At 48.9% G+C, this 12,944-nt stretch overlaps 1 protein-coding gene across 4 annotated transcripts in view; it reads left to right on the top strand.

Moving 5' to 3' along the window:
* Positions 1-12,850, top strand: part of Samd11 (sterile alpha motif domain containing 11) — a 17,429-nt gene extending 4,579 nt beyond the window's left edge. For 2 of the 4 annotated variants that reach the window (XM_029539455.1, XM_021201234.2), the window contains exons 3-14: positions 338-519; positions 1,056-1,106; positions 4,681-4,805; positions 7,869-7,955; positions 8,112-8,246; positions 9,892-10,054; positions 10,922-11,034; positions 11,146-11,224; positions 11,302-11,813; positions 11,975-12,096; positions 12,251-12,361; positions 12,480-12,850. In XM_029539455.1, coding sequence (XP_029395315.1) covers positions 338-519; positions 1,056-1,106; positions 4,681-4,805; positions 7,869-7,955; positions 8,112-8,246; positions 9,892-10,054; positions 10,922-11,034; positions 11,146-11,224; positions 11,302-11,813; positions 11,975-12,096; positions 12,251-12,361; positions 12,480-12,692 — 1,893 coding nt within the window. In that variant the 3' untranslated portion in view covers positions 12,693-12,850. Of the gene's footprint in view, positions 1-337; positions 520-1,055; positions 1,107-4,680; positions 4,806-7,868; positions 7,956-8,111; positions 8,247-9,891; positions 10,055-10,921; positions 11,035-11,145; positions 11,225-11,301; positions 11,814-11,974; positions 12,097-12,250; positions 12,362-12,479 lie in introns of those variants that run through there. The other 2 variants (XM_029539454.1, XM_029539456.1) reach the window with 2 other exon arrangements.
* The last annotated feature ends 94 nt before the right edge of the window (positions 12,851-12,944 follow it).

Raw genomic sequence — 12,944 nt, 5'->3', positions numbered from 1 at the left:
CCCAGAGCCCAAAGTGGAACACTGTACAGGCAGACAAGCCATTTATCTGGAAATGATAACCATTAGGTGTCTGAAGAGGTACCTCTGTATTAGAGGACATGACTAAGGGTAGCATCCCAAATGAGTACCGGATGACTTAGGGACAGGATTCTCCTTTCTCCTTCCTCAAAAGGAAGGTTAAGATTCCCTGAGCTCATGAATGTAATGTGTAATGAAGGCCTTTCCCACACTACCATCCTTGTGAGCTGGTCTACAGCAATGTGACTTCTGCAGCTTGGCCCAGGTCTTGGAGGCTGAGGGCCTGGTCTAACCTAACCTCCTCTTCCCACCTTCTCAGAACCGTGGACGACTGGCTGACAAGAGAACAGTCACTTTGCCCCCTACATGTGCCCTAAAGAAAGAAAGAACACCCAGTTTCTCAGCCAGTGATGGTGACAGTGATGGAAGTGGCCCAGCCTGTGGGCAGCAACTGAGCCTGAAGCAGGAAGATGATCCACATATCCATATCATGAAGAGAAGGTACTTGTTCCATGTCCAGGGCAGGAGGCTACTGTAGAGGCATGAAAGTCAAGGGTCTGCAAACACTGTGAGGAGCAAATATAGGCAGAAACCTTTCTTGACATGTCATCAAGGCACTTTATGTCTGTGCAGAGGTCACTTTTAGGGTTAGGGTCGGTGGCAGTAGGGCCTAGTGGGTGTGGATGCTCCAAGTCAGCCTCAGGTATCTGCTGTGAGGTTTCTCATTGCTGTATTCACACACTGGGTGAAGCAGTTCTATCAACTAGATTCAGTATAATAAGCACAATGTAGAGGAAGTCTGTAGCAAGGCTACTTTGGGTGCCCAGGGTAAAGTGAGGTCAGGACCGTTGTCCTCATTCATTTCTGGCAAAACCAGAAGTTGACTCTAGCCTGGCCAGTGGGAACTGCAGCACATTTAGCTTGTCACAGGGCACTGCCCTAACCACTGGTCCAGCTGCTAGAACCAGATTCATGTATACCAATCTGTTCAGCTGTGTTTCTGGGGCCCTGCTGACCTTCTGTCTTTCCCCCTTTAGAGTCCACACCCACTGGGATGTGAATATTTCCTTCAGAGAAACATCCTGCAGGTAGGAGTCCAAGTTTGTGAGACGTCTACTCACACATCACAGACAACAGGAGTTTTATTGTTTTGCTTCTGCTTGAGCCTGCTCATTAGTTCCACACTGCCTGCCTTTTCTCTCTCCTCTGCCTGTGGACCTCTTTCTTACTCATTATCTTAGCCAATATGAACCAATGTGTCCTGAGTATCCACCAGATTTTCTATGTCTTTTTGCACAAACTGGAAGGTGGGTAGTAGGATCCTACCTATATTATCCCTGATGTCCATTTGTATCCACCTGCTCAAAGACTGAGCCTGTAATATTCTTGGATATCCCTCCCAGAGATGGGCCAGGAGATGAGAATTGTGGTGTGTGAGTGGTATCTTGAAGAACATATGAGAATTCACTGGGGTAAAGGGTGTGTGCAAAACTGTGTTAGAATGAAAAAAGAAGCAGTGATAGCACACTCAGAAGGCAACCACTGTGAGTTTGAGGACAGCCTGATCTACAGAGTGAGTTCAAGGACAGCCAGGACTACACAGAGAGACCCTGCCTCAAAACAAAACAAAACAAAACAAAACAAAACAAAACAAAACAAAGGAAAGAGGGAAGGAGGGAGGGAAGGAGGGAGGGAGGGAGGGAGGGAGGGAGGGAGGGAGGAGATAATAGCCACAGGTCTGGCCAGGTGGAGGCTAAAGATCTGGGCCATGAATGCTGGGTATGTTGGGTTTGTCCTCAAGAAATAAGGCACAGAGAGCTCTCCACCAAGGAAGGGTTTTTTTGAAAAGATCCTTTTGGAGGAGCCCCTGCCTATCAGGTCAGGTGCTTTCTTGGGACTACATGGATTCATGATATGGAAGAGTGATGGAGGATGCAAATGCAGGATGTAGCAAAGAGATGAAAATGAAGTCAGCAGGTAAGAAAGCTGGAGTGTTGGGAAGATCCAGTCAGTCTCCCAGTTCTTGAGAGAGAAGTCTGTTAGCGTGCTCAGCTATAACTTCTACAGAGTGAAGTCTAGTCTTATCCCAGGATCTCCAGGGGAATACATTAGGAAAAGTCCATCAGGAAGAGACTAGCTTCCTGTGGTCAAAGCCAAATTTGAGGTGTCTGTCTTGGCTTCTTGTCAGATATGTTATTATTTGTGTGATTGACAACACCTGCATCCTGGGGTTGAATAACCATAAAAAAATCTTTAAACTTATTTCCACCTTATTTTGGAGTTGCCAGCTCAACTGATCATTTTTAACAAACCATTATGAACACTGATGACATTTTATGAGGCTTTTACTTTAAATGCTACATGAAGAACTTGTTAGCAAGGGCAGTAGGGAAGCTGATGGCTGTGCTTCTCCTCCATGAGCAGTTCTTACCTCCCATGGCCCTCCCCACATTCACCAGGCTTTAGTGAGGCTGTGCCCACACAGGTTTGTCACAGTGTCAATAGCTACAGTCTGGTACCCCTCAAGAAGCCCTTAGTCCCAAGAGCCAGGATTATACCAAAGTAAAGGGAAGAAAATAGCAGGCCAAGGGATACTGACAGCCTTCAGCTTACTTACTGGTGGATCTAGTGTCTGGAAAGGAAGGTCTGCAGGTAGCCGAGACCAGCCCGCTGCTTTGTGCTACCTCTACCAGACTCTTTGTTCTGCCTTGTTGGCCTGCCTACTCTTTTTCCTGTCTATGAATCTGTTTCTCTCTGAGTGTTTGATCCACCTGTCTGTTCACTTGTTTCCACTGATCCACTTGTCCATCTGTCTTTGGTCCTCTGACAAACCCTGCAGTGAAACTGCCTGCCTGCTTGGATCAAGCAGACAGCCCTAATATCCTCTTCTATCTATGAAGCTTTGGGCAACATAGCCTCTGGCACCTCAGAGTTATTAAACTGACAGGAAAGGTAACAAGTCTGGATTTTATGGTAACACCAAAGGAACAGGGTAGAGACCTCAGAAGGCATGCTAAACCAATCTTTTTCTCTTTCTGGTCTCATGATCCTCCCCTAGTAGCATTTTGGCTTTTCCATGACCATCCATCTCTTCATCCATGCCTCAACCTCCTGAGATAGTCAGGGCTTGGTCCATGTAACATGTGGTAGGGTGCAATGGGATGCAGAGGGAGCATTGTGGCTTCAAGAACCCAATACCATGATACTAAGGGCATAATTAATACACTCCAAACATGTATATGTGGAATTTTTCAGATCTATATAAAATCAGCATATTTTTTTCATTGAAAGAACAAGCTATAGGAACAGGTTTTCAGAACTGGGTCACCATTGGGCCCATAGAACAAACTACCAAGGCAGAATGAAAGATGGACCCAAGTTCAAGTCCTGTTCTGACCAGGTATCACATGGAATCATGTTATCTAGTGCCTAGTGACTGATGTCACCAGGCTTTTCAAGATACAGGTCTAGGTAGGAGAACTCACTTTCTTTCTGTGGGCCAGGCTGTGTTCTGCCTCCCTCCTCAGAGAAACTGGTCCACCTCCTTACCAGAAGGAGATCCCCATCAGAGCCACTCTGAAGCTACTGCAGACTGTTCCTAGTTAGCCCACAATTCCCTCATGCTGAGATAGCATTTCTCTCTGACACCCAGACACTGATGAGGATGCAGGGGATGAGCATCATGCCAATTAATCCTATAAAGTACTTATACCCCCACCTGCCCTCTGGGCCTGTAATGCTGGGGTGAGGAGAACACCGCATCTGGGCCTCTAGACTGGGTCCCTCTGGGGTGTCTGCTGATGAAATTTATCTGCTTAGGTGCCAGCCCTGGATTAGCCCAGCTCCAGTCACCCTGGGCAGGGGCTGGAAGCTATTTAATGAGGTTTGGAGTTGATACCCAGGTCACTTCGTAGACGCTCTGCTAGAATCCAAGGCTACTGTCAGGTGGGCCACGGAGGGCATGTGCTGAGTGCCAGGCACCACTGTTCCTGCACTGGCTCTGACTTCCTGTTTCTCCCTTCGCTACTGATGTGGGTGTGCTTACAGAACATCAGGGTAAGGTATCCCCACTTACACATCCTCTCCTCTATGGGGCTCTGTGGATGAGGATTCAGCTGACTCATCAAGAAGGAGAAACAGAAAGAAAAAAAAAGAAAGAAAGAAAGAAAAGAGTTAAATGCCATTATACCAAGCCAGAAGGACCTGACTAGAAGTCTTGAACACACCCATGGATGGTGTGTCACCTAGGCCTGCTAGCACTCTGCAAATGAGCATAAGTCTTGTCATTGTCCTTATTTTAAAGAACTACGAACTAGGAAATATTTGCCATGTTCTTGCTGCCAGACCTGGCAATATGTTTGACAGCTTACCTTCTCTGCAGGCTGCCTTCAAAGGCAGGGCAGGACAGGGCATACTTTTCTCTGCAAAGAATAGCTGGAGGGGATGCCTTAGAACTGCAATTGGGTCTAAGTGCCAGGTCCTGGCTTCCCTTTGGTCTGTTTAGTAGGCATGCACAAGTGCTCTATCACTCGTCAGAGTAGTGCACCTGGCTTTGGATACTCGGTGCATACTGTCCATGAGTCATGCACCCTCATGCTGACTATGTGCTAGACTCCCAACCATGAGGCAGCTCATGGCCTGGTCTGTCTTGCTCTGCTGCAGCCATGACAACAACCTCCCCACCCTTATATCCAGTGTACATCGAAGCCGCTGCCTCATTATGCCTGAGCATCCAAGACACTGTGACTTCCAGAGAGGCAACGTGGAGATTGGCCTTGGATCCGGAGGTGAGGAATCCAAGAGATATCAAGGGTAAAGTGGGACAAGTGGCCACAGCTATCTTGACTAAAGACAGCCTACTGTCCTCCCCAAGTCTCTGATCAGCAGCTCTGAGCACTTTGGCTGGCAGCCAGAGGCCAGCAGAGGAGGGGGAGGTGTGAGGCTGGCTTTCCCCTGGGGCTACATGTGATGGTAATTGTGTTAATCCCAGCCAGCCGGGCAGACAGGGCTGCAACAGAAGCTACTCCTTTTTGGCTTTTGCTGGAGTGGGGTTTTGTTTGTTTGTTTGGTTGGTTTGGTTTTGGTTTTTTGTTTTTTGGGGTTTTTTTTTTGTTTTTTTGTTTTTGTTTTTGTTTTTGTTTTTGTTTTTTGAGACAGGGTTTCTCTGTATAGCCCTGGCTGTCCTGGAACTCACTTTGTAGACCAGGCTGGCCTCGAAATCAGAAATCCGCCTGCCTCTGCCTCCCGAATGCTGGGATTAACGTCGTGCTGGAGTGGGTTTAGAGTGTCTAAGATCCACCACCCTTTCCTCAAAGGAACAGATATCATGTAAGCCTCTCCTAAGCTCAGAACTGCCCACTGCATGTGGCTCATGTAGCAGAAGCATGTTCTGCTTCCCTAGGGTCCTGAACCTGAGCAAAGTGTATACATTAGGCTCCCACGACTACCAAGGAAGCCATAGGAGTTCAGAAAGAGAGAGGCAACCTGGAGAGATCATGGCACTCCAGGGAAAAGCAGGCCATAAGGCTTCAGTGAGGGCAAACCTGAGTTTCAAGGGCCTTGAGGGGCCTTTCTGTCCTAGATGGAATGTTTCTGGTAGTGGTTGCAGTGTTTAGAAAGGCTGGGTGTAGTCCATCAGAGTGGACATCCTTATCTAAGCCCCACGTGCTTGAAAGGTTTTGTGGGCTGGTAGGAGACTGCTTCTGGGACAGCTGAGGACCTGGTGGAGGCCCAGCCTGATGGAAGCAGCTGAGCAAGCAGCTGATAAAATCTAATTACCTCATTGATTGGGTAGAGCCAAGGGAGTCTGTAATGATTGAGATATTCTGAGCTCACACGCCCTTCCCCTGTACTTGCTCATGAAGAGACCTCCTTGGGTGTACAAGTGCATGTGCACGCGCATATGCATGCATGTACTTCCTCCCAGAGCCATGATGATGTTTGTTGTGATGTCTGTGTACTGTACACACACGTTTCTGTGATGTTTAGTCATCTTTCTGGCTACTCCTCCTTTTGCACTGCATGCAGAGGTTCATACTATGCATAACTATGGGAGTGTGTATTGTACCCAGGTTTCACATATGCATTCTTTTAAGGTCTTGTCCCTACGTCCTAGGGGCTTTCTTTCAGTCCTTGTAGGTGTTCATTCCTCCATTGTACCACTGCTCCCTGGACCATAGAGAACTATAGGGCTTTCAGCAGGTTTTATGATTTTGTACATCTTCCTATTACACATCAGGCAGTTACAGTGACTGCCTGATGTTAGCAGCACCCTGGTGTGCTGGGAGTGAATATGGCTTCATTAAGTCTGCCACAGGACTGAATCTTATTTGAGGTGCTTCTATTTCATGATCATCTCCACCAGACTGTTACCGGAACTCCAGGAATAGAAAGACTCTGTCTCTCTGTCTTTCTGTCTCCCTCCCTCCCTCCCTCTCTTCCTCTTCCTCTCCCTCTCCTTTGGGAGTAGCCACTTTTAAAGTGAGAATAGACTGCTATGAAATGAGCCCTTGCCTAATCCTTAAAGGGGATCTGTGGGTTGGGACAAGAATAACAGACACGAAGTAAGTGAAACCAGGCCACACAGACCTGAGGGTCCCTCCTTCCTGCCTAAATCAGCTGCTGCCTCTTCTGCCTACTGGTCTCTGATACACTATTGGTGGCACCAAGTGAAGCCAGATACCCATCATCTGCCTTGAGATATTATGGGTGGAACCCTTGTCCAGACAGTAGGCGCTGTCTCTTTCTCTGGGGCAGAGACTGAGATGGCCTGCTAGACTAACAGCAGTGAGGTAGTTGAGATCAATAAGTTATTAGCACCATTCTGTCAGCCATAATGTGGAGATTGATCAGCATTTTTGCTGCCACATTCCCCCAATCTGATAAAAAATGACAGATTAAGGAATTTTTAAAAATGGAATTCAGTTCTGGTGCTGGTACCACCAGCTTTGGGGGAGGGTGGACACACACGTAGAAGCAGCCCCTTACTGGGCATTATGGAGATTTTTAATCATCCACGGAATTGTTCCTCCACACTCCCCTAGCTGGTGAGGATAAGGAGGGCAGAGACAGGAACCTTAGCTTGAAGATATAACGGCATGGGCTGTTCAGCAAAGGCCTGAGCCTCAGGGCAGTAGCTCAAGAGGAAGCTAGGCAGCAGTGTTTAGGCCAGTCTGGAATTGGGTCAATTAATGCCTGAGATTTGGCATGTGGGGGTATGATCTCTGGGGATATTGTAAGCAGAGGCTGGGCCTGGCCTCATAAAAGCATAGCACATATAGACTGTGCACTATGGGATTAATTGCTTAGGAGTCCCATCAAGAACCCAGACCTGGATATGCAGATGGGCAAATACCACCAAGGAGAGAGACAAGGACTTCCTTTCTGAGCAACAAGCATAGCAGGGAAGTTACTTGGGGAAGAACTTGAGCTTTTGGTGACAGGGCTGTGAAGACCCAGAATGAAGTACGTTGGATTTGAAGTATGCTTTCTGGACTTGCCTCCCCAACACCTGCACAGTGGCCAACCCTATCCTAGGAGGCAAAGGCAGGCCACTCAAGGAGAGGCTGGGAAGCACATGAACTTACAGGAGACTGTCTAGTGAAACACTGATACAGAGTTCTCATTATTTCTACTTACATGCCCAAGGCCCGCATCAAGATTGCTTTGTCTTTACTATACTCTGCATCTACCTGTCATTGTGTTCTCTAGCCTGGGACACCAGATTAGACAAGGTCTTTAACTGCCAGGGAGAACATAGTGGTGATTGGGGTTCTAAACTGAGCTAAGGCAGAGATGGCCTTCTCCCCAAGCCATGATACACTGGATGGGGTTCACTCTATCCTCTACAGGTGATCTGTTGGGCAAGAGGCTGAGCTGCCCCTACATTACCAGTGACTGTTCTTCAGAGAAGAAGACCAGAAGCAAGGACCCCCAAGGTGAAGGCCCGACTCAGGAAAAGGATGCAGGTCACAGGAAAGGGGAGGGAACAAGGAGTTTCTGTGTCCTGAAGGGCTCCCCAGACCTTGGGTGGGAACCATAGAGAAGAGGCCTTGACTTTTCCCTTGGCCCTCACCATGTGCTCTGTCCAACAGAGACTTTGCTGCTTCCTGAGCTAGAGTCTACAATGGCCCCTGAGGACCACTACCATCAGCTTATGTCAGCCCTGAGTGAGGCTGGTTCCTTTGAGGAAACTCAACGTCTCTACCACTTGGGTATCCCCAGCCATGGTATGTGCCACCCCCACTGCCAGCACTCCAACTTCAAATGTGCCAAATCTCTCTTACCTTTCCATCACACTAAGCTTACCCCAAGAAAAGGATTTGGCTGTTTGGAAGTCAACACTAAGACCAGTATTGGATACACAGGAGGGCTCCCAGATAGTGATACAGCTTAACTGCCTCACCGCCCTCAGTCCTCTACTGTTCATCCTTGAGAGCCCAGGTGAGGTCAGGACAGAAGAATTTGTTCACCTGTTCTTTGTTGAAGAGATGTGGACTCTGGCCTATGCTAGGTTCTCCTCACTCCCAGAATAGTCAGAGCAATACTATGAATCTGTGGTCATGTTGATACTGTGTCAGACTTTACAGGTTTTGTTGATATATGGGGAGGAGGGCATGGCAAAAATAGGAACCTGTGTTACAGTCAGGATGTGGCCACTAGTGCCCCAGGTTGCTTGAGGGAAGCCAAGCCTTGAGGCACTATCCTTGCTACCTAGGACTTGTGAGACACCCTATGCTGCTATAGCACTGGAGAAGTCTTATCTTTTCTGGCAGAAGTGGATGGGGGCTCAGGGAAGGAAAAAGGATTTCTGATTCTTGCAGACGGCACTGTCCCCTAGGGCAGCAGCTCAGGCACCGAGAGCCTGAATAATTCACTAAATGTTAATAATTTAAAAATCTTTCTTTTTAATTGCTTCCCCAGCTCTGCTGGCCTGTGCAGGAGACTGTCCAAGGAAGCTGGTTGTCAATCACCATTGCATTGAGCATGACTGGGGTGGTCTGGGATTATTAGGTTCTGGGATTTGGCTTAAGCCCTAGCTAGATCCACCTTCCTTTTTCAGCTACTTAATTTATAAACAGGTAGCAGCAAAGTGGTAGAGAAGTGGAGCTTGAACAGGTGGATTAAAGGGGCTAGGAGCCTCCACTCTTCCTAAATGCAATGGGGGCACATATCACAACCATGCTGGACTGTGATTGTGTGTTACTGCTAGCTAGTGGTATCTGCTATTATAACCATGTATGCTATGAATTGCTTTATGGGGATGACAAATCCTTCCTGTTCTTGCATCCTGTCTAGAAAGGAGTTACCTAGCCGGGTGTGGTGGCACATGCCTTTAATACCAGCACTTGGGAGGCAGAGGCAGGCGGATTTCTGATTTCGAGGCCAGCCTGGTCTACAAAGTGAGCTCCAGGACAGCCAGGGCTATACAGAGAAACCCTGTCTCAAAGAAAAAAAAAAAAAAAAAAGAGTTACCTGGGCAACCTTCTGTTTGAGGTCCCCTCCCAATCCATAGACTCTTGTTCCACTCACCTACTTGGAACAGCCCTATGACCTTACACCTCTAAACTTGTGAAGGTTCAAACCAAATTAACACCAATACTGTTGGAGCCCTTCTCCTCCAGCTCATTTTGGTTACCTGCTTATTCATATTCCTTTTCAAGTTCACTTGCCTGGCTACACCCTGTAGGTCTTATTGCAAACTGCCTTCCCTGCTGATCCTCCTCTAGCCTGTGACACAAAACCAGGCTCAGGACATGTGAGAGTCTCCTCCTCCCATTCTGTTCATACCTTCACTGGGTCAATGCCCTGATCACCAAGATAGAAAGGGGAAAACCTAGGGGAGCTGGTGACTGCTATCACCTCCCTTCTCAGATCTGCTAAGGGTACGCCAGGAAGTAGCAACTGCAACACTGAGGGGTCCCAGTGGCTTGGAAGTACACCTGCCCTCATCTACAGCAGACCATCGACGGAAACAAGGCCTAGTGCAGCACCAGGAGGGAACAGTTCCAGCTGCTACCACATCCTTCTCTGAAAGGTACCAAGATGGTGTTTCAGCAAGGCCCATATTCTATGCTTGTTACTTGAGAAGGCCAATCCTTTCTTTCCCTTGAGTCTTCCATCACATATATGGATAATGCATTCACCATGTTCAAGGTCCACTGCAGAGGCTCCTAAAACTACTGCTATGACCCAAGAAAATATTTTGGGGGGCAAAAAAATATGCAGAAATGCCCACTCCCTGGCCATTACAATTTTCTTGTCAAGCAACTCTACTATTCCAGCCGAGTAGAGGTGCCCTGAGAGAGCAGAGACCCTCCCCTCACAGGTGGTGGTGGTGGTATGTTAAGGCAAGGAAAAAGCAACCAGAGGATTCAGAGTTAACACCCCCTCCACTCCCCACCCTGCTATAAATTAATTCCAGAGACATCATGTTCACAGTACTGTCTCCACAGCAGACTAGTTAAGCCAAGGAAAGCATTGGGTAGGGTCCCTGGGTTTCCCAAACACAACCTATCTCACCCCAACCCTGGCAGACTACAGCATCTGCCACATCTACAAATTGTGGCTAATTGCCCTGCCCTGTACCCCTCCCCTCACTGCTCAGGATGAGAGGTATCCCCCACCTCAGTAATTACTGATGCAGTGTGGCCCATGGGGCTATCACCTCTGTGCTGACAGGGAGATTAATTGGAGCTGCCTGCATGGACCGTGTGTGTGTGTGTGTGTGTGTGTGTGTGTGTGTGTGTGTGTGTGTACAGCAAGCCATAATCAGCAAACCAACAACCACTTGAGGGGTCGGCAATTAGAAGTGTCAGTAGGGGTGCACCCAGAGGCGATCACAGGAAAGAGGGGGTGTGCACAGATGGACCCAGACATGTGCTCACTATTCTGCTGTCCACAGGGAAATGTCACAGCCACCCCCTTTGCTGTCACCCCAGAATGCCCCCCACATCACAATGAGCTCCCATCTCCGGCCTTTTTTGGGGATGCCCACAGCTGTGTGTCAGACCCCAGGTGAGAAAGTTGGGTATGTAAGTCGTTTGTATCCCTATAAGGCTCTCCTTCGGCAGATACATAAAAGTAGTGCAGATCATCCAGCTTCAACAGCCTTTTTTTCTGTCCCAGGTTTCAGCTTCCTACCCTCTGCCCAAGCTGAGATGTTAGCTCGGCAGCAGGAACTTCTACGGAAGCAAAGCTTGGCTCGGTAAGCAACTGGAAGACCAGTGGGAGTAGTTTTAAGCATGCCCAGGCTGACTCCCACTGTTTGTTCTTTTGGTCCAGGCTGGAAATGTCAGAGTTGCTTAGGCAGAAAGAACTGTGCAGTGTTCACCGGCCACAGCTACTGGCACCAGAGGTGGCCTTGCATATCCCCGAGGGTCCCGACGAACTCCAGCGACGTGGCTCCATGTTGGTTTTGAAACACAGCTCAGCACCATTACTGGCCCTGCCACCCCAGGGACCCCCAGGCCCAGGACCCCCTATCCCAGCCAAGGAGTCTGCTCGAAGCCGGTCCGAAAAGGGGAGTCTTGGTGCTGCCTCAGTCCAGCCCAGCCAACCTAAGGAGACGACAGGGACTGGCCTCTGGGCTCAAGATGTTTCTGAGGAGCCATCCAAGGACTCAGATGGAGAGGACCCTGAGCTGGCAGCTGCCAGGGAAGGGGCCTCTACTCCCAGCCATGACCCAGCAGGAGGGACCAGAGCAGAAGGAAAGGGGCTTCTATCAGGGTCCACACTGCCCCCTACACTGCCCCTGGGATTCCCTTGTGGGGCAGTCAGCCCCTACTTCCACACAGGTGGGCAACCCTAGCCACCCATTGATAGGGGATTCCATGGGGAGAAAAAGCCTTTGTCATTGAGCCAAGGACTTTACCAATTAAGAGGAAAGTCAGCCAGTGGGGAAGGAGGCAAAGAAATGGAAAAGCCCAAGCCCTAGTGACACCCTTTCTATCTCCAGGTACCATGGGGGGGCTCTTCACTGATGAGGAGACCACAACTCTTGAGGATGTCAACAAGTGGACTGTAGATGATGTCTGCAACTTCGTGGGGGGCCTTTCTGGCTGTGGCGAGTATGCCAGGGTGAGGGGAGTGGCAGGTCCCTAGGGCTAGGCCAAGAGGCCCAGTTCTGGGCAATCCCAGTCTCTACACCCCACATAAAAGAACTTTCCTTTTGTTGAATTATTTTTCCATGCAAGCTATACAACTCTACTCTATGGGCCTAACTTGTCCCCAGGTATTCAGAGAACAAGGAATAGATGGAGAAACTTTGCCTCTACTGACAGAAGAGCACCTTCTGAACACCATGGGACTGAAGCTAGGACCTGCCCTTAAGATCAGGGCACAAGTAAGTATGTCCAGTGTTTTCATCAATCTAGAGAGGGCTCAAGGATTCTTTGAACCTGGAGTTGTTTTCCTATGCCCCTTTACCTAGTAGGTATTCACCCAGCTTCATCTCTTTGTAGGTGGCCAAGCGCCTGGGCCGTGTCTTCTACATGGCCAGCTTCCCTGTGGCCCTGCCGCTGCAGCCACCAAGCCTGCAAGCACCTGAGCTCAGCCCAGGACAGCAACCCCTGTCCCCAGCAACCACCACCTCCCCATATGAAGGGACCCACCTGCCCACAGGACAAGCCTCACCCAAGCAGGAGAATGGGTCAGATCCTTCCCAGCTTCTCTAATGATCTAGCAAGCAACCATCATACTCCATAATACCCAGTGAAATTGCTAACCCCATTCCACCCCCAGGGTATTCCCCCTTTTTAGATGCAAAAATGCCAAGAGTATTTTTAAAAGGAAAACATATGGCTTAAGAAGAAAAGCAATGAGCCAGGCAGTGGTGGTGCATGCCTTTAATCCCAGCACTTGGGAGGCAGAGGCAGGCGGATTTCTGAGTTCGAGGCCAGCCTGGTCTACAGAGTGAGTTCCAGGAC

The sequence above is a fragment of the Mus pahari genome, chromosome 6 (genome assembly GCF_900095145.1).
Source record: "Mus pahari chromosome 6, PAHARI_EIJ_v1.1, whole genome shotgun sequence".
Classification (NCBI taxonomy): Eukaryota; Metazoa; Chordata; class Mammalia; order Rodentia; family Muridae; genus Mus; species Mus pahari.
Note: the sequence above shows the minus strand (reverse complement) of the source record. Positions and strands in the feature narration are given on the sequence as shown.